Source organism: Saccostrea echinata, unplaced genomic scaffold (assembly GCF_033153115.1).
Source record: "Saccostrea echinata isolate AGI-Se365-2 ecotype Australia unplaced genomic scaffold, CSIRO_AGI_Sech_v1 ptg000001l, whole genome shotgun sequence".
In the NCBI taxonomy this organism is placed as follows: Eukaryota; Metazoa; Mollusca; class Bivalvia; order Ostreida; family Ostreidae; genus Saccostrea; species Saccostrea echinata.
The window spans coordinates 40155919-40175140 of NW_026889750.1; the positions used below are offsets into that span (position 1 = coordinate 40155919).

The following is a 19222-nucleotide window of genomic DNA, read 5'->3' on the forward strand; positions in this document are numbered from 1 at the left end:
TGTGTGTTTTTCCCAATTTCATCAAAGAAAATTCATTAAATGTCGCTAATTTTTCCCAAATGGAAAGGCCTAGGCCCTTGATTTTAAGACCTAAAAAACCCCTGCCTTGGGCCTCTTGTATTCAGAAAATTTTATTTCTGCTAAGATTAAGAATTTTTTTTAATTTGAATTAAAAATGAAAGTTAAAAATGATTGATATGAATTTTGTAAACTGAATTGGAAATTCAATCAGTATCATTTTTATATCTCTATATATAGTTGTACTACCAAATAATTTCACCATAATCTTGTTTTTTTTTTTTTTTGAACACATCAGATAGTTATGCTATTCTGTACTAGCATGCTTACATTACTAAATATGTCATTATAATTTTCTCTGTGTTGATAATTAAAATATGAATGAAATTTCAATTGTGATCATTTTTGGTTTATCATTCCAGCAAATATGTTTGAAACAAGACCAGCTATTGCCTGTGAGCAGTAATGTGTTGTTTTCTCCTATGGATATTAAGATGGATGATGCCCCTCTCTCAGGCTGTGTAAATGTCTCTGTCAGGTAAATGCCTTCTTAGTTCTGAAACCCCTTCTGTAGTTAATCACTTAAAAATCTTGTAATTTGATAAGCTTAATGATTTTGTCCCTAGCTTGTAATGGAGTAAATATTGAATTAAATTTCTGATAAACAGAACCATTTCCAATGCCAAAAAATATTGATTTTTCCAAATTTTGAGACTGAAAATTGCATATCAGAACTGAAATTTTTTACTTCTTCTTAAATCAGAAGAAGGGATCATTTGTAATAATGAGACGTGTTGTAGACGGCCTCGTGTTTATCACCATTGACAACTAATGAAAGCTTGAAAATATGAGTACAAGAGACATTAATATGTAAAACAAGGAATACTTGTTTTTTGCTTTAAAACATATATTAATGTTGCAGGGGTGGTTTATACTAAATGTAAATAGCTCAACTCCTGGCTAAGGGTTCATCATTATGTTTATTACTGATGTTCATGGAAAGTATTTATATAAACAAAATGGCCCTATAAAATAAAATAATAACAATGAATATCACATGAGATAACAATGTATATAATATATATATTACTTATTCTTATCGATGTACAATAAATAGATTTAACTGTTAAGAGTTATCTTCCTTTACTTTGAATATTTAGCATATACATAAATCACTGTACAAATATTCTTTACACAAATATTTTACTGCCACATTTCAATAAATGTAACAATATGTAATTATAACTTAAAATATACAAAAGGTAACATATATTCAAATTACCTCTCTATGGGACAAGGCCCATTCCATAAAACATAGTAAATAGCCTGGATGCGTCATACAGGTTTACATATCTAATAACAAATACTGTACACTATACTATACATACTATAATACTCATAATTCAAATAAATTTATACTCTGAGGTAAAATGCTTTAAATTTAGTTTTATTCATATTTAAACTTTCACTCTTCTTTCAAACAGTGATATTAGCTAAATAGACATATTATAAAGATATAGAATGTTAAACTTTATACTTACTGTCAGGTCTGGTCTTAAAGGTCTCAAAGTCTTTGTCTTCGTCTAAAAATTCTCTTGTTACAAAAACCACAACTATCCTGACCAAATTCTCTGAGTAGTCCATCTGAGAACAACTCAGAACCATCAAAACTTAAAACCAATAAAATTACAGAACCCTAATGTCATAACCTTTGAACTCTATCGCTCACCAAGTAAATAAAGGGGTGGATCTGGGTTTTGTATTAAATCATAAAATCTTATTTAATTTCATTTATATCAACAATATTTATTCAAATATTATGTAATATACATTATATACAGTTAAAACACACTGCTACATTAATAATTAAGAGTTTAATTAGAATAGTGTAATATAAACATCATTCGTTGATATAGAAAATTCCCAATTTCTTCTATTTTGATACTATATTTTTCCCAATTGAATTGGTGTCAGAACCATTCCTCCTATGGATATTACATTGGGTTGGAAAAAAGAAGCTGTTTTTATGATTTGAATGTGTTAATCCATTTGTAGTGATTTTGCTGCGATAGAGAGAGGTTGTCTGAGGCGTATCTCTGAACTCCTTGGTGCTGAGTAAGTGCTGAATTTATTATAATGTACATGTATATGTACAGTTTTTGTATTGATATTGAAGTAATATATATATATATATACAATAATGATTTTTTTTTTAAATTAATGAAAAATGTAAGGAAATGTCATATCTCTTTCAGTTGCATCAAGATTTCTTTTTCAATTTCAAATATTGCATATATTTATTATTTCAGTCTGATGAGGAAGATTCAGTCTACCGCCCCCCTGAGGTACTAGAGTCGTTTGATATATCTCATAGACGAGTCCTTGCAAGAAGATTTGAACGACACCATTCTAGATGAAAGGCCAGTTCAGTTTGAAGTATTAGAGAAGGGGAGCAAAAGAGGTGGAAAGCTGCTTGTCGCCTCCGATGGGTTTACATATGGAGTGAAGGTATTAACTAAAGTTTATAATATATACTTGTATATGTATTTATTTGTATATCTGGACAATTGTTGTTTCTTCTCAGGTATAACTTTTTACAAAACTTTATACTTCATATTATTATTTTGCTACAAGAATTGAATTTTGCAGTGTCTAATTATGTTTTTTTTTAATTCACAGGCCAAGGAGATTGCCAGACAGCAGGTGTTCCGACAGGCTCGGGACATCGTTGAGAGTACAGTGGCAGATCAGATGGGCGATGGCCAGAGATTCCTAGCTCCAAAGACATCAAACGTAAAGAGATACGTGAATCGGTACCGGAACACCAGCTTAGTATTCATCGGCAAGCCAAGAGATGGTACATTGATGGCACATTCAAGGTAAGCAATGCATAATAAATGTATATTTAAATATAAATACAAATTTATGAATTTATAAATAAAGTAAGATATATGTAATACATAAATACAAATTTATGAATTTATAAATAAAGTAAGATATATGTAATACATAAATTTAGTATTAATTTAAGTATACATAATTATGAGCTTTTCTTTCACAGATTGTTCCCAGCCTCCTGAAGCCAAATGGACAGCTACTTTCCATCCATGCCTTTGTCCATAAAGATGGAAAATCCATGCAATTCCCATTGGTCTTTGCGCTAATGTCCAGGCGGCGCAAGGAAGACTATGTTGAGGTAAAATTATATAATATTTATATTTTAAAGATTCTGAATTGTTTTTCAAATAAAATATTTAAGGGGTGTTTACTGTAATATATAATAATATTGTAATTTTTTATTTTTATTTAGGTCTTCAGGGCAGTTCAGCAGAAGCTTGATGGTGTTGCCGTGGAAATGATGACTGCAGATTTTGAAGCAGGTATATACATTTGACTTATAAAACATAGGTAACATACAAGTAAAGATATCCAATAGATATCAATCAAAAGCATATATTAATATTTATTTACTATTCATATTTCAGGTTGGCATCGCAGGATGAACGTGAAGGCCCAGGGGTTGTCTCTCCCACTGTACCAGATCATCCCCTTGTTGCTGAGGGAAGCAGCCCTAATGTAGATTTTCCAAAGGGTTTGGAAAAGTTTTGGAATTCCATGGAATTCCAAACATTTCCATACAAGAGTCTAAAAGTGTTTTTGGAAGTTTTTGGAATCTTTTGGAATTTGAATAACAAATTTGGACTTAGACATTTTGAGATTTGGAAAGTTGTGGAATTCTATGGAAAAGCTGAAAAAATGAGAAACTTAGACATTTTCTGCTCTGGAAAGCTGTGGAAAATAACTTAGAATTTTTTCTTAAACTGTCGGCTCATAGTACAATTACGTCGGGATCGATGAACAATTAATTTAAACTACAGCCCGCCAAAATTCAACAATTCGGCTGCCATGTTGTATTGTTGGACAGAAGGAAAGAGAGTGTCACGAAGAAGGGAACTGCTGTCATTATTAGCTTGGAATGGAATTTGTATTTTGACAAAAGATGCAGACATTTTAAGACCCGGTAGGTACAATGTACAGTAATCAGTATTTTATGTGTTCTTGAAGTTGAATGGATAATTGACTGTTCCTCAGTCTGGGCACCACACACATAGAATGCCCGACGATGAAACCATTAGGGCGAGTTTCATTTCTTTAATAATTATTGTACAACTCTAAACATCTCTTATCAAAATATGTTTGAACAATGTGTGGATTTCAACCCGAATTTCCTCCGTTCGTACATGTCCTTAGACCTGAGGTATAATATGTATGCTGTTTTGGATCTCGTAACCAGCCTCTATAACCAGGCAGAGCGCATGCGTGAAATAAATTTCCATCGAGATCGGAAAACAGCAGAGAGGAAATTCGGAATATATAATGGAAACTAGTAATGCGGAATGATACTATAGTCAGATGCAGAAATTTTTGCATAATTCGATCAACTTTTATTTAAAAAAGCAGAAGAATAAATCAATCAACTTTACAGTTAGTTTTTATTTATTTATTTATTTATTTATTTATTTATTTATTTATTTATTTATTTATTTATTTATTTATTTATTTAATTTATTTATTTATCATTCTTATAATTAATTAACTAAGTAACTGATTAATTTATTAAAAAATATATATTTGTATTTTTTTAAAAATTCATTTATAACATTCTTTCCTTCATTTATTAATTATTCCATCCATTAATTAATTATCTATTAATCAATTCATTGATTTATTAATTTGTATGCATGTTTGTTTATTTATTTATTATTCTAATGATTAAGTAATTGCTTAATTCATCAAGAAGTTCATTTATTTGTTTGTTTATCTATTTATTATATTCATTCCTTCATTTATTTCGTATTCTATTTATTTATTTATTTATTTATTTATTATTTATCTATTTATTTATGCATTCATTTATTCGTATTTTTCTTTATTTTTTATTTCTTTATTGATTGATTGATTTATTTTTGCATTGATTTATTGATTTATTTATGCATTTATCATATATTTATGTATTGCCATAGTTTGTATACCATCACCAGGGTCTATATACCCATCACCAGGGTCTGTATTATCTATCACCAAGGTCTGTATACCCATCACCAGGGTCTGTATACCCACCACCAGGGTCTGTATTATCTATCACCAGGGTCTTTATACCCATCACCAGGGTCTGTATACCCATCACCAGAGTCTGTATACCTATCACCAGGGTCTGTATACTTATCACCAGGGTCTGTATACCTATCACCAGGGTCCATTTTATCTATCACCAGGGTCTTTATACCTATCACCAGGGTCTATATACCCATCACCAGGGTCTTTATACCCATCACCAGGGTCTGTATACCCATCACCAGGGTCTATAAACCTATCACCAGGGTCTATAAACCAATCACCAGGGTTTGTATACCTATCACCAGGGTCTGTATACCTATCACCCGGGTCTCTTTACTTATCACCAGGGTCTGTATACCTATCACCAGGGTCTATATACCTATCACCAGGGTCTGTATACCCATCACCAGGGTCTTTATACCTATCACCAGGGTCTATATACCCATCACCAGGGTCTGTATTATCTATCACCAAGGTCTGTATACCCATCACCAGGGTCTGTATACCTATCACCAGGGTCTATATACCCATCACCAGGGTCTGTATACCCACCACCAGGGTCTGTATTATCTATCACCAGGGTCTGTATACCCATCACCAGGGTCTGTATACCTATCACCAGGGTCTATATACTTATCACCATGGTCTGTATACCTATCACTAGGGTCCGTTTTATCTATCACCAGGGTCTTTATACCTATCACCAGGGTCTATATACCCATCACCAGGGTCTGTATACCTATCACCAGGGTCTGTATACCCATCACCAGGGTTTGTATACCAATCACCAGGGTCTATATACCCTTCATCACGGTTTTTTCTTCCCTCGTGCAGGGTCTAGTTCCCATCTTTTTAGTAGGGTGACCTTCAACATAGTTTGCATTACGAAAATGAATCCAATTACTTTTTAGGGTGTTTTCATAAACGTAACATCTTGTGGAGAACGTATGAGTTGTTTAATGAACTATAATGATTTTATTGTGATTAAGATGCCTTGACTCTAATGTTATATTGATCTTATTTACTTTTTATTTTGTAGTGTTAGCCTGTCAAGGAGGAAGCAAAGGATATAGAAACTTATAACAATGGACAAAGATTTATATTTGTGTGGAACTATCTTTACATTGTAAATGCCAATGTATCCTGATTCCTCTATTGCATAAATCGAGAGAAATCTAAAAATTCCATTATGTTGTTTACTTGTTCCAGAGAAAATGTGAAGATATACATATCTACATAATTAATCAATAAAGTGTGAAATGGTAAAAATTATCATAAAAGAAGAGCAACCAACAGAAAGTTCAAATTTCTTCTATGTTCATGACAGTAGAACAGTAGGATAATAGTGCCAAAATATGTGTTCTACAAACCCTAGCTGTCATGTTGTCAAGAAGGAGACCCAGTGTATTTTCACTGCATGGAAATGATATGGAATGTCTTTAATCGTTTTTTGTTGTTTTTTTTCCTTTTTGGTTGGGATGCAATCGTCTATGGCATATTGTGACTGTCGTGGCGGCTCATCATATTTAAAATTATTATATATTTTTAAAGTGGGATGTTCTGTTTAAAAGCTTAGGACCAAGGATCGAGTTATGATTTGAAAGTCGATCAAACTTCAATGTCAAGTTTATGAGGTTAAAAATCAAAGTATATTTGGAAGGTCTTGTTACAGCTATGTTCATGTACAAGAAAATATTAAAGTCCTGTCTCATCAGGTGCAAAGCTTTGGCCAGGATTAAAAGTTTTGTAAAAAGAAAGTCAAATGCCAAGGTCAAAGATCTTAGGCTATATACATTCCAGTGACTTGTTATAGTTTTGTCACGGGTATTGCACAGGTCAATTATGAAAACATATATCTCATTCCATACTAAGCTTAGGTCAGGGTTATTTTTTTTTTATAAGTATATCAAATTTCACTGACAAGGTCATAAGATAAAAAAAAAATAGATTCAGAAAGATTTTGTAATTCGTAATTCATATGTGGAATATGAGAGTCCGATCTTCTCAAAATTATTATATATTTTCTATTAGATGAAAATTTCTTGAAATTGATAAACTAAACAAAAAATTATGACCAATGTTCAAATTTTTGTGATGAACAAATTGCTTTAGCAATGGAGAATAATTGAATAAAATTCCATAAAAGATAAAATGATAATTATGATAAAACGTTTTATTTGAAGTAGTGATATGTATATCTTTCCAAATTAATTTTATTAGCAATACATATATTCAAAGAGTAAGGCGTAGATAGTGTATTAACCCCCCCCCCCCCTCCATTTATTTTTGTAAACTTTAAAATATCATGCTGGCAATTTTTTTATGCTTGCTACATGTAAAATAAAAACTGATATATGAATAATTTACGGTCTAAAATTATTTCATATATAACACACTGCCCACACGTTAGGTGCCTGCAAACATCTATGTGCAACAGAGGCAATTGATGTTACTTTTTTGTATATATGAGGTAAAAAGGTTTTTTTTTTTTGGTTATAAATACCTCCTGCATTTACAAGTGAGGTTTGAAATATTAAAATTTTATTTTAAGAAAATGTTCCGAATATTCGACTATCGTTCGAATAATGTTATCGAATAGTCGACTAAGGAAAATAAATATTTTGACATCCCTAAAAATACACAGTAACAAGATTTCGAATATGAACTTTTCGCATGATTAAATATGAATCACAGGGATTTTTTAAATATAATTATGAAGTATACACAATTTCAAAAATAAATCACAAGATAATCGAATATGAATTACAAAATTGAGTGTATTTGTTTCTTATCTGACTATATCTTTGCGATTTCAAATAATTCTCCCATGTATCGTAAATTTTTGGGCAATTTCATAGAAAGTCAGTTTTTCTAATCATGTGCAGGCAAACACAATCTGTGATTAATGTGTTAACTGTTGATTCTACTTGTTTTATAAACAAAATATTTCATAGAATTTTCCTACTAGATGTACAATTTGAAACCAGTTTACGTGTTCTCAATTCTTTAATTTATTGGATAAGATAAATTAATCGAACGCTTTATTCGCATTTTTATGCCCCCGTATCGAAGATTCGTGGGTATGTAGTTTTGCCCTGTCCGTCCGTCTGTCTGTTTGTCCGCAAAAACTTTAACCTTGCCCATAACTTTTGATTGGTTGGAGCCATGACTTTCATATTTTACATGTGTATTCCTTCTGACAAGACCTTTCTCTGGGTACCACCATATTTGACCTTGACCTTGGAGTTTGACCCAGTTTTGCAAAATTTTATCAAACTTTAACCTTGGTCATAACTTTTGAAAGGTCGGTGCTTTGGCTTTCATATTTCACAGGTGTATTTCTTGGGAGAAGGCCTTTCCTTGGGCACCATTAATTTTGACCATTTGACCTTGACCTTGATTTTTGACATACTTTTGAAAAAAAAATTAACCTTATCCATATCTATTCAATCGTTGCTACCGGGGCTTTCATATTTCACAGGTTTATTCCTCGGGACAAGACCTTACTTTGGGTACCAACATATTTGATTTGCGTTTGAGAAAGTTTAACCTTTGCTATAAGTTGCCATACGGGGGCATCAGTGTTTCACAAACACATCTTGTTTTCCGTAACGGTGATTTTTGTACATCAGTATTGGGGGAATTCAAATTCATACTTTAACATAAACTCAGTAGGAAGGAAAATATTTATACAACAAATCAAATAATTTGCAATTATAAAATGTTAATTAACTTGTTTTTATAAAAGATAAAAGATTGTAATAACAAATTGTTAATCTGAAATTATAATTTGATGAATTGTAAATACAAATGAAATAAATAAAATCTGTAGTATTTAGGTGCCTTGAAAATCTATAGTGAGGTCGTTATTATTGGTCGACCTTTCCCTACACCTTGATCTACATGTTTAGGCCTTGAAATAAATTCCAAGCAACACATTCCAGACAATTATTTAGCCATCCTTCTTTATTTATCATGATAGTAAGACTGACAACACTTTGTTATAAATAGTGACTTTAACCCACTTCCCCCAATAAAAATTCATGTAATCGATAGGTTATACCTCCTTAAATTTAAATTGAAATTTAAACTTAAATTTTCAGTGCAGGCGTTCATTAAAAAATATTTTTACAAAGTCGCAAAGTCCAAATGTAGACTTCAAAGCTAAGTATGCATGAAAGTTTGATATGTTTGATGTCAAAGAACATATCGTATTAATTTCTCGAACGGTCTATAACATGGTCATTTCAGGCCAAAAATAAATAAACAAATTAGTGAACAAATATACGTACAAATAAACCTCATTTTACAGCAAAGGACTTTCTCTTCTTTAGTGAACAAAATTATCTAAAAACTATAATGGTTATTATCGAATATTTCAGTTTAACTTTGTTTGGTATTTCAAATTAAAACAAAATGTGTTTGTGAAACACTGATGTCCCTGTATGGCAGCTTTTGACAATGGTTAAAGTTTCTCAAATGCAACTCAAACTCAAATATTAAGGACATACGCAACGTACCTTACCTACTGATAATTTTTCAAGATATTCTTAATTTAAGATTATAGTGCCATCAGATGTTCGTAGACAAAAAATCAGCATGCATTACCAGGGGTTTTGAAAAGATATCAATTGATGAAAATTCTTGTATAATTCAAAGAAAAATATACAAAAATTATTAAACATATATTCTAGATGTTTTGTTTATCCAAACTTGTTTTAGAAGAAGTGTACAACAGCATATATAGACATTAAAATGTAACACACAGTTCCTTTAAGTATTGGAAATCTTCAACTCCAGGGAAAAAGACAATAAAATTCAAACTACGTTGCTTATGTCCTTAATAGCTGAAAAATGTTGTTACCCAAAGAAAGGACTCTCGGTGAATACATCTGAGAAATAAGAAATTCCAGGCACTAACCATTCAAAAGGTTTAGCTCAGGTTAAAGTTTTTTTAAATGTGGGTCAAACTGCAAGGTCAAGGGTCAAATTAAAGGTACCCAGGGTAAGGCTTTGTCATAGGAAATACACATGTAAAACATTAAAGAATTAGCACCAACTGTTCAAAATATATGGCCAAGATTAAAGTTTTTCAAAAGTATGTCTTATTTCAAGATAAAGATCAAAATTTCAAATATGTCGGAACCCAAAGAAAGGATTTGTCACAAGGAATACACATGTGGAAAATAATAGCCCTGACACTAATTTCTCAAGGTTAAAATTTTTAAAAGTTGGTAAAACTCAAAGGTCAAGATCAATTTTTTTAATATCCGTTCAAAGGTCTTGCTACTATGAATACACATACTAGTATAAAGTATGAAAGCCCTTGCACCAACTGTTGAAAAGTTATAGCCAAGGTTAAAGTTTGGTAAATTCTTGAAAAAGTGGGAAAAACTCGAAGATCAAGGTCAAAAAAGTCCAATATGTTAGAACCCAAACAAAGGCCTTATCACAAGAAATGCACATGTGAAATATGAAAGCCATAGGTCCAACCAATCAAAAGTAATGGGCACGTTTTTGCGGACAGACAAACAGGTGATGGGTATACAGACCCTGGTGATAGATGTACAGCTCTAGTGATAGATAATAGAGAGCCTAGTGATAGATAATATAGACCCTGGTGATAAGTATACACACCCTTTTAATAGATAATACCGACCTTGGTTATAGAAATACAGACGCTGGTAATAGATATACGGACCCTGGTAATAGGTCCAAAGTCTCTGGTGATAGGTATACACACCCTGGTGATGGGTACATACAGACCCTAATGACAGATAATACACACCCTTGACATAGATTTACAGATTTAGACCCTGTTCATAGATACCCAAACCCTGGTGATGGGTATACAGACCCTGGTGCTAGGTATACAGACTCTGGTGATAGATAATACAGACCCTGATGATAGTTATACAGACCCTGGTGATAGGTATAAAGACCCTGGTGATAGGTATAAGGACACTGGTGATAGGTATATAGACCCTGGTGATAGATAATACAGACCCTGGTGATAGGTATACAGACCCTGGTGATGGGTATACAGACCCTGGTGATAGGTATACAGAATCTGGTGATGGGTATACAAACCCTGGTGATGGATATATAGACCCTGGTGATAGGTTTATAGACCCTGGTGATGGGTATACAGACCCTGGTGATGGGTATACAGACCCTGGTGATGGGTATACAGACCCTGGTGATAGATAATACAGACCCTGGTGGTGGGTATACAGACCCTGGTGATGGGTATACAGACCCTGGTGATAGATAATACAGACACTAGTGATGGGTATACAGACCCTGGTGATAGGTATACAGAATCTGGTGATGGGTATACAAACCCTGGTGATGGATATATAGACCCTGGTGATAGGTTTATAGACCCTGGTGATAGATAATACAGACCCTGGTGATGGGTATACAGACCCTGGTGATGGGTATACAGACCCTGGTGATAGGTACATAGACCCTGGTGATAAGTATACAGACCCTGGTGATAGATAATACAGACCCTGGTGATAGGTATACAGTCCCTGTTGATGGGTATACAGACCCTGGTGATGGGTATATAGACCCTGGTGATAGGTATAAAGACCCTGGTGATAGATAAAACGGACCCTGGTGATATGTATACAGACCCTGGTGATGGGTATACAGTCCCTGGTGATGGGTATAAAGACCCTGGTGATAGATAATACAGACCCTGGTGGTGGGTATACAGACCCTGGTGATGGGTATACAGACCCTGGTGATAGGTATTTAGACCCTGGTGATAGATAAAACGGACCCTGGTGATAGGTATACAGACCCTGGTGATAAGTATACAGACCCTGGTGATAGGTATACAGACGCTGGTGATGGGTATACAGACCCTGGTGATGGGTATACAGACCCTGATGATAGATATTACAGACACTGGTGATAGGTATACAAACCCTGGTGATAGGTATACAGAATCTGGTGATAGGTATACAGACCCTGGTGATAAGTAAAGAGACCCGGGTGATAGGTATACAGACCCTGGTGATGGGTATACAAACCCTGGTGATTGGTATATAGACCCTGGTGATAGGTTTATAGACCCTGGTGATGGGTATACAGACCCTGGTGATGGGTATACAGACCCTGGTGATGGGTATATAGACCCTGGTGATTGGTATATAGACCCTGGTGATAGGTTTATAGACCCTGGTGATGGGTATACAGACCCTGGTGATGGGTATACAGACCCTGGTGATGGGTATATAGACCCTGGTGATAGGTACATAGACCCTGGTGATAAGTATACAGACCCTGGTGATAGGTATACAGACCCTGGTGATAGGTATTTAGACCCTGGTGATAGATAAAACGGACCCTGGTGATAGGTATACAGACCCTGGTGATAAGTATACAGACCCTGGTGATAGGTATACAGACGCTGGTGATGGGTATACAGACCCTGGTGATGGGTATACAGACCCTGATGATAGATATTACAGACACTGGTGATAGGTATACAAACCCTGGTGATAGGTATACAGAATCTGGTGATAGGTATACAGACCCTGGTGATAAGTAAAGAGACCCGGGTGATAGGTATACAGACCCTGGTGATGGGTATACAAACCCTGGTGATTGGTATATAGACCCTGGTGATAGGTTTATAGACCCTGGTGATGGGTATACAGACCCTGGTGATGGGTATACAGACCCTGGTGATGGGTATATAGACCCTGGTGATTGGTATATAGACCCTGGTGATAGGTTTATAGACCCTGGTGATGGGTATACAGACCCTGGTGATGGGTATATAGACCCTGGTGATAGGTACATAGACCCTGGTGATAAGTATACAGACCCTGGTGATAGGTATACAGACCCTGGTGATAGGTATATAGACCCTGGTGATAGATAATACAGACCCTGGTGATAGGTATACACACCCTGGTGATGGGTATACAGACCCTGGTGATAGGTATGCAGACCCTGGTGATTGGTATACAGACCCTGGTGATGGGTATAAAGACCCTGGTGATAGAAAATACAGACACTGGTTATGGGTATACAGACCCTGGTGATAGGTATACAGAATCTGGTGATAGGTATACAGACCCTGGTGATAAGTAAAGAGACCCGGGTGATAGGTATACAGACCCTGGTTATAGGTATACAGACCCTGGTGATGGGTATACAAACCCTGGTGATTGGTATATAGACCCTGATGATAGGTTTATAGACCCTGGTGATGGGTATACAGACCCTGGTGATGGGTATATAGATCCTGGTGATAGGTACATAGACCCTGGTTATAAGTATACAGACCCTGGTGATAGGTATACAGACCCTGGTGATAGATAATACAGACCCTGGTGATGGGTATACAGACCCTGGTGATGGGTATACAGACCCTGGTGATAGGTATACAGACCCTGGTGATGGGTATACAAACCCTGGTGATTGGTATATAGACCCTGATGATAGGTTTACAGACCCTGGTGATGGGTATACAGACCCTGGTGATAGGTATACAGACCCTGGTGATGGGTATACAGACCTTGGTGATAGATAATACAGACCCTGGTGATGGGTATATAGACTCTTGTGATGGGCATACACACCCTTGTGATAGGTATACAGACCCTGGTGATAGATAAAACGGACCCTGGTGATAGGTATACAGACCCTGGTGATAGATAAAACGGACCCTGATGATAGGTATACAGACCCTGGTGATAGGTATACAGACCCTGGTGATGGGTATACAGACCATGGTGATGGGTATATAGACCCTGGTGATAGGTACATAGACCCTGGTGATAAGTATACAGACCCTGGTGATAGTTATACAGACCCTGGTGATAGGTATACAGACCCTGGTGATAGGTATATAGACCCTGGTGATGGTATACAAACTATGGCAATACATAAATATATGATAAATGCATAAATAAATCAATAAATCAATGCAAAAATAAATCAAAATCAATCAATAAAGAAATAAAAAATAAAGAAATAAAGAAAAATACGAATAAATGAATGCATAAATAAATAGATAAATAAATAAATAAATAAATAAATAAATAAATAAATAAATAGAATACGAAATAAATGAAGGAATGAATATAATAAATAAATAAACAAACAAATAAATGAACTTCTTGATGAATTAAGCAATTACTTAATCATTAGCTAGAATAATAAATAAATAAACAAACATGCATACAAATTAATAAATCAACGAATTGATTAATAGATAATTAATTAATGGATGGAATAATTAATAAATGAAGGAAAGAATGTTATAAATGAATTTAAAAAAAAATACAAATATATATTTTTTAATAAATTAATCAGTTACTTAGTTAATTAATTATTAGAATGATAAATAAATAAATTAAATAAATAAATTAATTAATTAATAATTAAATAAATAAATAAATAAATAAATAAATAAATAAATAAATAAATAAATAAATAAATAAATAAATAAAAACTAACTGTAAAGTTGATTGATTTATTCTTCTGCTTTTTTAAATAAAAGTTGATCGAATTATGCAAAAATTTCTGCATCTGACTATAGTATCATTCCGCATTACTAGTTTCCATTATATATTCCGAATTTCCTCCCTGCTGTTTTCCGATCTCGATGGAAATTTATTTCACGCATGCGCTCTGCCTGGTTATAGAGGCTGGTTACGAGATCCAAAACAGCATACATATTATACCTCTAGACCTCGCTATATATGCTAGTGGCACGTTGCCAATTGCGCCACGACAGTCCATGTTACATCGTACACAGACATCATAACACTATTAGTGTCTCCAATATGTTGCAACATGCAACATCTAAATTGGCTATCTTTACCATGTTTACAACAAAGAAAAAACGTGTAGACGGTGGTAGACTAATAATGCTGTCTATATGATATAAAGTTGTGCACAACTTAGTTGCAGTAGACCCAAGCCTCTATTTAGTTTCACAGACTACCACCAACAAAGGCATTTCAAGTCTTCCTTACTTTCAGACCTTTAGTACTTGCACAGATAATTTAAATATAGTCCCCCCCCCCCATTATGGAAATTTATTTCTCTTCCATGCTCAGTGGTGTCGGCAGCCTCTTTGGGGCCAGTTCAGAACTCTGGTCCGAATTATTAGCTAATAACATTCCTTAGTACATGTACTACTTACATTTACAGAGTACATTGTAAATAATTGTATCTATTTTTTAATGCATGTTCATGATCATTCACAGCACTTACTTTTATTATTTTATAGCTGAAGTACTCGAATTGCACAGCGCCGGCATATAATCATCAAGTTTGATGAAATGTCCTAATATGTAGATGCAGATGCTAAGTCATTCAGTCACCTAGCTTGTGAGAATGGTGAGAGCCTGCTCAAATTATCATTCAGCACAAATAAACTAACATTGTTTTTATTAATTAATGTTTTATAGCGTAAGATTTTTTTTATTGAGCAAGTAACAAGAGGTTTATATTCTTAATTCCTTAATAATGCATAACAATTATAACTTTTGACAGGTAATCTAAACATGCTAAATGCTACATGCATAATCATTTTACATTTTATTTAAGTATAAATATTAAAAATGACTATACTCTATGACATAAAATCATGCATGCATTATTTACAGGAATGCTCACAAAAAGGACAAGAGCGAGAGAGCTGTATGGAAATTTACACAAAGGTAAGATTTTTTTAATCATTTTCCTAATCAATAAAATCAAAAGAATTGAAATTATGTGTTTTATATCAATGTTAGCCAGGCATTGAGAAAAGTTATTATGAACCTTAGACTCCACTCTTTCAAATATATTTTAGTTATTTTATGAAGTTGTTGCTTTTAACTTGTTTCCTATGTCAGTTCTCTGTCCTGTTCACCAGTTTTTACCTACGCCTCGTCAATGTTATTCATCATATTCTTACACAAACCTATAACCTTAGTCGCAGATATAAATTTCCAGAAATAAAGAAGTACATGTATACATGTACTAATATATTATCTTACTCAATACTGAATTGTTGAGGCATGGAAGTTACATGTATTTATAACAGTTTATTTAATATTTTCTTAATTTTTCAAAAATAAAGTATATGTACATGTATTTGCATGTTTGAAGCCTAGAACAAATGTATTCTATATATTCACTTTATGTTATTTGCTTTGTCTATATTTTTGTTACATTGTAAATTAACCAATGTGCATTTAAAGCAATTACATATGCCTATAAATTCGTCTTTTCCTCTTTTCAAGGGTCAGTTAACGGAGTAAGCTGATATGGAGGATAATATATCAAAGGCAGCATAGGCGTCCAAACTCCTGTTCAAGGTGCTTTCAATCAGAAGCTTAAGAGACAAAAGACGAGCCATTGACAAGGCAAAACTGAATGTTTTATATGGTATATAAATTATATTTACTAATGTACTTTTTTTCATACCTTAACTTTATTTGCTGAATGTTTTTAAGGGTACATAGTTTATGTAATTTATAATGTTCTCTCTCATATTCAAGGTTAATTAACTTAGACACAATCATGTCTCTTTATTTTTTTTTAATTTCACAACTTCCATTAGTTTAAAAAGAAATCAATCCTAATCTGAACAAAAAATTACAAGATAATAAATTCCTATTCTACAGTATTAAACTGATCTGCCAGGTTGAAAGAACCAGTTGTCTTATATAGCTTTAGTTTATTATTTGTCATATATTTATACATGAGATAGATATCATACATCTTTATGGTAATCTTTTCTTTCAGAAATTGAGCAAGAAAAGTTTGAAGTGTCTTTGGGAATGATCAACATCAAACTTGCTGAGCTTTTGAAGCCGTCGTACCAAAAGTGAATCCATTCGTGACACCAATTATCTGACCACCCTCTAACAGAACCAGTGAGGAAGTGATTCTAGCCAATACTTCAGAAGTTTAGGATCCTCAATAATTAGGATCTTGGGGCATGTTGGGGAAAAAAAATAGCATGTGTTGATTTTATGGGATCTTTCAAATATAGTTGTGTAGTAGATATTTGTGTACTTAATACATATGTTTGTCACTCTAGTCATTAACTTTGTATGGTAAATGTATATGGACCACTGGAAGATCATTGTAACTGTATACAAATGTTGCAAATATACCCTGTTAAGGCTTTAGTGACCTTTCCCAAGGTCATTCAATGAAGCAAAAGGTCATAATTAATGTTTTTTTAAAAATCTATTTTGTTTTATTATTAAAAAATGTCATATGTTTGAGATTACTCTAGGTACAAAGGATTTTCTTTAACCAAAAGTCATTTGTTTCTCATGCAGACCGTAATTTACTACATGTACATGCATGTATATTATAATAATTCTCATTAATTAAACCAAGGTGATCATCCAGTAATGATATTTTTCTGTGGATTTTTAACATTTTTTAAATAATCTTTGATGTAAAATACTTTCATTGATAATACTTTTTAAAATTTGTGCTTTCATTATACATAGAAGTGTGTATGCAATATTTGTCCCCAAACACATTGTAAAGCAAAAATGATTTTTTATTTTGAAAATATAGATTTGATTTATGAAAAATTGTGATGTCATTTTTTTTGTAATTATTTGGCCCTTAAATTATTTTGATTATTCCAGTTTTTGTATTTTCCTGGAATTCCTTGGATTTCCGTGGAATTCCATAGATTTCCAAATATCCTGGAATTCCATGGATTTCCAGCTATTTCCGCAAATTTCTATTCTGGCATTGTTCCGCTCTTTTCCAGGCTAGATTTGAAATTCCATACCATTCCAAAAAAGTTCCGTCCCAATACTCTCGAGAATTCCTCGGAATTCCATGGAACACTTTTTCCATGGAATTCCACGGAATTTGTTATGGAATTCCACGGATCTTACGGAAAATCTACATTAGGGAGAGCTCGTGAAAACAAGGATCGCCGCCTGTGACCTGGAGAGGAACGTTAGACAGCTAGTGACCACCACGCAGAAGAAGATAGAAGAAGCTGCAGCCAAGTACATGGATGACAACATCACAGCATCCCATTTCCTGAAGGTGTGTGGTTCCATCTATGCTGGTGTTTTCGATGTTTGAGGTATTCATGTGACAGATGTGATTAACTGTGATTCATGCCCTAGCTGTGATTTACTGTGATTCATGCACTGTGATCTATAATGCCATTCTTTTATAATGTGTCATATTGTGTATGTATTGAAAGATACATGTAACTTATTTATTTACTCTGCATATCCTGTGTTGATCATGTACGTGATATGATGTTCTGTGGTGTCATACTTCTATATGTTTATGTTTTTTGTATGCTTATCTTGAATACAATGAAAATAATTAAAACAAATATATTTATTTTGCTTATTTTTAGTGTTGTTTTATTCAGAAATCCAGGGGTTATGTAATTGAAACTTAGGCATGACAACAAGAAGATATATGAAATATCAAGCAAATGGTGTAACAGCCAATTTGAAAGTATATAAATAAATATACATATTGTGGTTAATATAAATAAATGTTCATAAATAATATAACTTTTGCCCTACATATTTTTACTCGGAACAAATTTTACACATTCACTCACCAGATTTTATAGTCAATATAAAAATATTTTTGACATGAAAATCACACAATTTAATCAACATCTCAAAATTTACATCACTGGCCCCCTTTTTCTTTCATTATTTTAAACTACACGATTCTTCCAATCGATCAGCACCTAAGTCATAAAAAAACTTGATACAAGAAAATATTTTATTGTCTTTTTATATTTTTAATACCCGAAGTATGATACTTTTTAGTGCAAAGCACAAATTGAGTATTGCTATATAAGTATTTATCAAAAATAAACTAAAAAATCTCAAAATTCTTTGATATAACTATAATTTCACAAGTGACATACCTTAATTTATTTCTATGTCTGTTATATCAAAATAGATCAGTTATTTTTAAATCATCATGTCATTAAAATAATCATGAGTTGCTGTTTTCTCACATCATATAAAAATATCAGATCATTTAGAATTATTTTTTTAAGCAACAGGGATATATAGCATGATATAGAGATAAATTCTCAGTTTTTATT

General features: G+C 33.3%; 1 protein-coding gene and 1 long non-coding RNA gene across 2 annotated transcripts; both read left to right on the forward strand.

Moving 5' to 3' along the window:
- Nucleotides 1-1539: 1539 nt before the first annotated feature.
- On the forward strand, nucleotides 1540-18377 carry LOC133197458 (uncharacterized). Its single transcript, XM_061333516.1, has 8 exons — nucleotides 1540-1565; nucleotides 2074-2126; nucleotides 2393-2526; nucleotides 2698-2811; nucleotides 3080-3214; nucleotides 3329-3401; nucleotides 3504-3583; nucleotides 18043-18377. The coding sequence occupies exons 1-8, from the start codon at nucleotides 1540-1542 to the stop codon at nucleotides 18220-18222; spliced, it is 795 nt and encodes a 264-aa protein (XP_061189500.1). The 3' UTR covers nucleotides 18223-18377.
- LOC133179415 (uncharacterized) lies at nucleotides 15430-17534 on the forward strand. Its single transcript, XR_009720116.1, has 4 exons — nucleotides 15430-15507; nucleotides 15777-15830; nucleotides 16398-16472; nucleotides 16903-17534. It is a non-coding gene; the product is annotated as an uncharacterized LOC133179415 (long non-coding RNA).
- Nucleotides 18378-19222: the final 845 nt, after the last annotated feature.